This window comes from Magnolia sinica, chromosome 16 (assembly GCF_029962835.1).
Source record: "Magnolia sinica isolate HGM2019 chromosome 16, MsV1, whole genome shotgun sequence".
NCBI lineage: Eukaryota > Viridiplantae > Streptophyta > Magnoliopsida > Magnoliales > Magnoliaceae > Magnolia > Magnolia sinica.
In genome coordinates, this window is record NC_080588.1 from 2,706,774 (window position 1) to 2,712,773 (window position 6,000).

The following is a 6,000-nucleotide window of genomic DNA, read 5'->3' on the forward strand; positions in this document are numbered from 1 at the left end:
TTCAAAATTGAAGTTCCTGCCTGACCTTGCTATTGGATCACAATTTCTCCACCAAATTTCCCTCTTGATGCATAACTACTCAAGAAACACAACCCAAGGAAAGGACAATTTCTTTTCTTCAACTTTTCTCAAATTTTATTTCCAGTCTAATATTGCAACTATCACTGGTGTCAGTTGATACTTGCAAAATATCACTAGTATCTTGATGCTGTATTTATACAACTAAACTTGCATGGATATATTTTGATAATATCAATATTGTGCCATATGGATTGATATCCATGATAATTTAAATTTTTTTTTTTTTTTTTTCCCTTTTGAACACTCCTTAGGTTTATATAGATGACCAGTGATACCGATAGTATAGGCCAATATAATCAATGCTATTGATACATTGAACACTGCATTTATGTTAAAAAAGATGCAACTATATCAGTTGAAGCTTGGATCCACAACTAGCATTTGAAACTTGAAGGAGCTTACCACTTAAAAGCAACCTTGTTAATTCTATCTGATTTTTTATGAAGCAAATTTCCAGCCCTAATGGGCCAGAGCTGTCTGACATTTGGACAGCAGTTGGACCCAACCACCCTGAAAATGAGCCAAGTTGGGTCTGGGCTTTAAAAGATTGTACCTCACGTTGCCAACCTTCATTCACTTTGTTCCTGATGTCTGTTGCCTCATATTCTGATATTGCTGTAGTTAATGGGCACAGAGATGCTCGTACTCATTATATTTGACATGCAGCAGAAATAGGCCTGTGTTCAAGATATTAAATGATGCTCAATTGAAAGAGATGGTAGTTTGTTCTTTCTGCTTATTATTATTATCATTATTATTTTGGTTTGATCCAACAGTGTACAACTGGTGCCTACCTTTCAGCAACCTCAACTAAGCTGTGGGTCTCAGCTAGTGTTCGAAATATCGATATCACGTTACATATCGCACCCTTGGGTTCTAGATATATATCGGTTATTGCACGGGATATATCATTTGTATTGGGTAATTTATCCCACTTTTTGGGAAACATTGGGCAAATGGTTAAATTTTGCAATGAAATTTAAGGGATTATTAAAAAAAAACCTTAACACACTTCTAAATCATAACATTTCAAAAAGAAGTGCACATGATAGGTTTCTTGTATAGGGTCCTAACTCCTAAGCTATGCACAGTCTAACTTAACTAATACAACTATTTTCAACTTGAATATATAACATGTAGAGTGTATGTAATGATCATTTCATCCAACACTCCTAAAAACTTCGAAATTAGTCTCAATTGACAGCTTGTTGAAGGGAATTTTTTTTAAAAAAAAGAGAGTAATATTTTAATTAAAAAATTGTTTTTATTTTCCAAAAATTGTCAATGACTTAACAAATCAGTAGATCAGCCCTCATGCATGCTTGATTTCATGTTTGGAGTGGAACATTGCAAGCAATTTGAGAGAAATTGTGGAAATTTCAAAATTTCCCAATTTTTTTTTTTTTTCCAAATTAGACCAACTACACTCAAAATTTGAAATTAGAGTGTATGTGATGATCATTTCATCAAATACTCCTAAATACTTTGAAATTAGTCTTAATTGACAACTGGTTGAAGGAAATTTTCGAAAAAAAACATGAAGAACCATTGGATATCAAAATCAAAGCTCCAACTCCATGATTTTTCATGCAAAATATGAAGAAACAATGGATTTTTAACCATTTGATATTGATTTAACATATTTTTAACCAAAAAAAAAAAAGAGATCGGAAATTGAAAACGCTCACCAGGTTGAAGATGTGGGATATATCGGTACTATCTATGCGTTTTGTATTGCACAAGTGGGATATATCAGCTGATATCGTCGATATTTAAAACATTGGTCTCAGCAGCCTCATCATGTGATAAGACATGCCCTAATATCTCCTCTTTGGTAACCTCAGATGATCTTAGCCATCCAACAGTCAGGTTATTCAGTGGATGAGACTCTGAGGTATCTCCCAAACGCCATGAGGCCCACCATACGAATAACTTGGATCCCAAAGGATTTATCCTCCATCGACAGTATATTGGGCTTACCAAATGCTTGATCAAATCTTGTATATTTCCTAACTGTTTTCCCTCTTTCTTCTCATTGCAGCGGCAATATCAAATCCATTCTTGGATTATAACCTGCAGCGGAACCCAGCTTATGCAGATGCAGGAAAGTTCATGACATTTTCTGATTTTTTGGCCTTCGCAAGGAAGCAACAAGTTGCTGGAATCTTGATCAGCATAGAGGTGAGTGCATGTCCACTGTACATTCTAGTTCTATTAGCATATGAGAGATGGGGTATTATATGAGGCTAGATGGAGAGAAATGGTTTCTTTTTGCGACCAACAAACCTTGCAGGCTGATCCTACCTTTCAGTGACCTAGGCCATTGATCTGGTTGGTCCCATCACTGAATAGGCCATGCGCTAATATCTCCCATATCCAATGATCCTAGCCTTCCAATGAAGATGGACAATTTGAACCAATGGCCTACATTTAGCAGGGACCCGATTCAACATTTGGGTCTCAAGATTTTCTTTCTTATTTTTTGGATGCATCTCCCGACCTTCATCCACAGTGAGGCCTGTGATATGAACGATATCAATTGTCAAAGGGTGAGCCCACATGTACAGTGTAGATAGCCAAGCAAATGCTTGGTGCAAGTCCCAATCTATTCTCCTGCTTCTTCTTTTTTTTGTTCTTTTTTCTTTTTTATTTCTTCTTTCTTTCTCTATTACAAATCCCTAGTGAGATAAGAACATGATGCGATTTGGATGGAGCCAGGGGTGGTAATGGGTTGCATCAGCCTGTGGGGCAACTGGCCCGACCCGCTTTTGAGGTGGGTTTGGGCCAAGCTAAATGTGTAGCTGATTGGGCTAGAAATGCGACCGATTTAAGTAAATGGGTCAGGCATGGGTCGAACCCTACCTGACCTGCCTATATCGATTATCAATTTGTTGGACCAGATAACCCAACCCAACCTGATCCAAAACCCAAAACAAAACAAAGAAGAATTGTATAGATGATTTTTATTTTTTATGTCTGAAACAACTAACTTGGCGTGGTTGTGCAAGGCCTTAGACTCATTCCATTCTTAAACCTGAGTTGGGTCATGGCAGGTTGGCTTGGGTCAGGCCCGTTTGCAATTAAATGGATCGGGTGGGTCGAGGCCGGGCTCAATGAATTTTAGGTGGGTGGGGTTTGGTTAGAGCATAACAGGCCGTGGATTGGGTTTGGGCTATAATTCTTGAACCGTTTAGTAAATGGGTCAGGCTTGGGCTGACCGCAGTCGAGCCCAAGCCCAACCAATTGCCACCCCTACATGGAGATCCCATCTACCTTCGAAAGCTGGAACACCCAAACATACCCAACCTCTTGCTTTTGAGACAACAAAGTCTCTACAAATCTGAGGTCTATAAGTTTATTTCTGTTGTAGCAATTGAGTTTTCCTTGCCTTTCTATCCCTGCAGCATGCAGCCTTCCTTGTGGAGCAGGGTCTTCCTGTTATTGATGAAGTCCTCAAAGCCTTGAGCAATGCAAGTTACGACAATCAGACAGCTCCGGATGTCATGATCCGGTCCACCGACAGCTCCGTTCTTGAAAATATCAAGCAGCAAAGCAAGTACAAGTGCGTGTACAAAGTGGACGAAAGCATCCAGGATGCCCTCAACTCATCAATCGAGGAAATCAAGAGATTCGCAGATCATGTCTCCATCGACAGGGACTCTGTGTTTCCCCTAAACTTGAACTTCCTAACTATTGCCACCAACATTATACCAAAGCTCAAGGCATTTAACCTCACTGTGCACGTGTATCTATTTCGAAATGAGTTTGTATCCCAAGCATGGGACTACTTCTCGGATGCAACGGTGGAGATCAACTCATTTTTCCAATCTGCTGGTTTAGATGGAATTATCACTGATTTCCCTGAGACTGCAAGCAGATACAGAAGTAAGTGTCCTCCATGAACGATGCTTTATTATTATTATTATTGTTTTATTGTTGTTATTGTTTAATTTTTACATGCATTTTTATGTCCGAGTACATGCAATGAATTCCGCCACAAAAATGAAAAGCCCCTTTTAAATGGACACAGATTACCTATGATCCCCAGTTACAAGAGGGGATTCCTGTAACCCTGGTCATGGCCCAATGAAAAAGTGCCCTGTGCGCCTGTCAAATGCCAAGCCTGCAATGAAAATGGCAAAATTGTTATTTCACATAGGGAGTCTTTGCTTTTGCACTGCAGTCATTCCAGGACATCTAACAGGTGGATGTGGAGCTTTTTCATTGGGCCACATTAGCTTTTTCTAGGGTGCTCACAGTCACTCTGTAGTCACTGATGGGTCCTGATGCACCCAGTCTGTACTAGGGGCCATTGTCCGGTTATCCAAACTATAGATCTGATGGGCCCCACCATTGACCGTGTATGGAGGACTGTACTATGCAATGCTGGGCCCAAGAGTTGATGCTCGGAAGATTTTTCCGTTTGTACAATTGGGGCACATTCTGTTAATATGACAGACCCCACTGTGGATGGCCCGTGGACCTAGATCACTAGGTTAGTAGATCCTAGGCATTGAATGTTTGGCCTTTTTTGGTTGAATGTGAACCATCACTGTGATTTCTCTCTCAACCATCTATTTTCTGGCCACCAATTGAAGGGTTCCAATCTTCTCAGCTGGGAAGTTCGGTGCATGGGACGTCTCGAGTGTGGTCAATGACATAAACAGCTTGGATCAGTGAACCCTGGGCCCCACTTGCCCAAATTGAAAACCCAAGCATACGATGGAAACTCTTTGCCAAGCATTATTTCCCTTGTGAGGTGTGATCCAAACTTGCCAGATCGGAAAATCCTAACCCTTACCCTTAGGTCAGTGGCTCATGATTAGAAAGTTAAAGAGAAGTTCAATGCAAATGTTCAAGGAGAAGGGGATGGTTTGGATCTTCCAAGTAGGAAGATTTTATTATTTATTTTTTTGGGAAGTATTCCCCATCCCATGGCAAGGGCCCATGAGATCAACAGTCGATCGTCGAACTGATCTTTTGAACCAGTTGGTGAAAACTCATATGTTACAAATTCACACTGCATTCCAGTTAGTTAATTACTGTTGCTTTGGGTTTGATGCAGGGACTCCTTGTTTAGAGATGGGCAATAATGCGCCAACTTATATGAGTATCATCCCACCTGGTGGCCTCTTAACTGCTATGACTCGCCAGTCGTTGCCGCCGACCCAGGCTCCGCTCCCAGTCCTGACAGACTCCGACATAAACGAGCCGCCGTTGCCTTCGATTTCAAGGAAAGTCCCAACCTCCGGGGGAGGAAGCAGCACACTGTCACCCACATCCTCACCACCTCCGAGCGGGCAGTCACGCCCATGTGCCTGTGTCATCATGTCGATGGCAATGCTCCTCGCATCTCTCCTGCTCATATGATACCATCAAATGATTTCTAATCTTTGTATTCATTTATTGGCGCCTGTGGTACTCTCTTGCTCTCATCTTTACCCTTGAGAGGTTCCGCGAATTTTCTGTTGTGGTTACTGCTCTTGATCCGCTACCGCTCCCCTGATGGCTTGATTTGTTCATTTTCTCCCCCCCCCCCCCCATTTTGAGAAACACGAAGTCCTGTAATATTTTGGACATGCACAAGTCGGAATAGATTCTTTTGTATTATTCATATGTTCTGTTTGGAGACCAAATCAGAATAAGTAAAATGTATTATCTGGGTTGTGAATCAAGGTGTTACGCAATGGCCGTAGTATGATTGCATCATCACTGTCAGATTGAGATCGCGTGGTTTGGGGTCCATCTAAAAGCCCCATCCTGATAATCTGTCACGTGGCTCAGCAATTCGGTGGGCTGTGTTTAATTACTGGCTTCAAACTTCTAATTCTGCATCATGTTTCTTTTTCTTTTTTCATTTATCATCTTTTGGGTGTATTAGGTGCCCCAAATATTATGAAATTTCATGATTAATCAGTT

The 6,000-nt window shown here is 40.8% G+C and overlaps 1 protein-coding gene across 2 annotated transcripts in view; it reads left to right on the forward strand.

The window, feature by feature from the left end:
• The window catches only part of LOC131229554 (glycerophosphodiester phosphodiesterase GDPDL4-like), a 28,104-nt gene extending 22,348 nt beyond the window's left edge, over positions 1 to 5,756 (forward strand). For both annotated transcript variants that reach the window (XM_058225548.1, XM_058225547.1), the window contains 3 exons: positions 2,123 to 2,262; positions 3,486 to 3,966; positions 5,147 to 5,756. In XM_058225548.1, coding sequence (XP_058081531.1) covers positions 2,123 to 2,262; positions 3,486 to 3,966; positions 5,147 to 5,451 — 926 coding nt within the window. In that variant the 3' untranslated portion in view covers positions 5,452 to 5,756. The remainder of the gene's footprint in view (positions 1 to 2,122; positions 2,263 to 3,485; positions 3,967 to 5,146) is intronic.
• Positions 5,757 to 6,000: the final 244 nt, after the last annotated feature.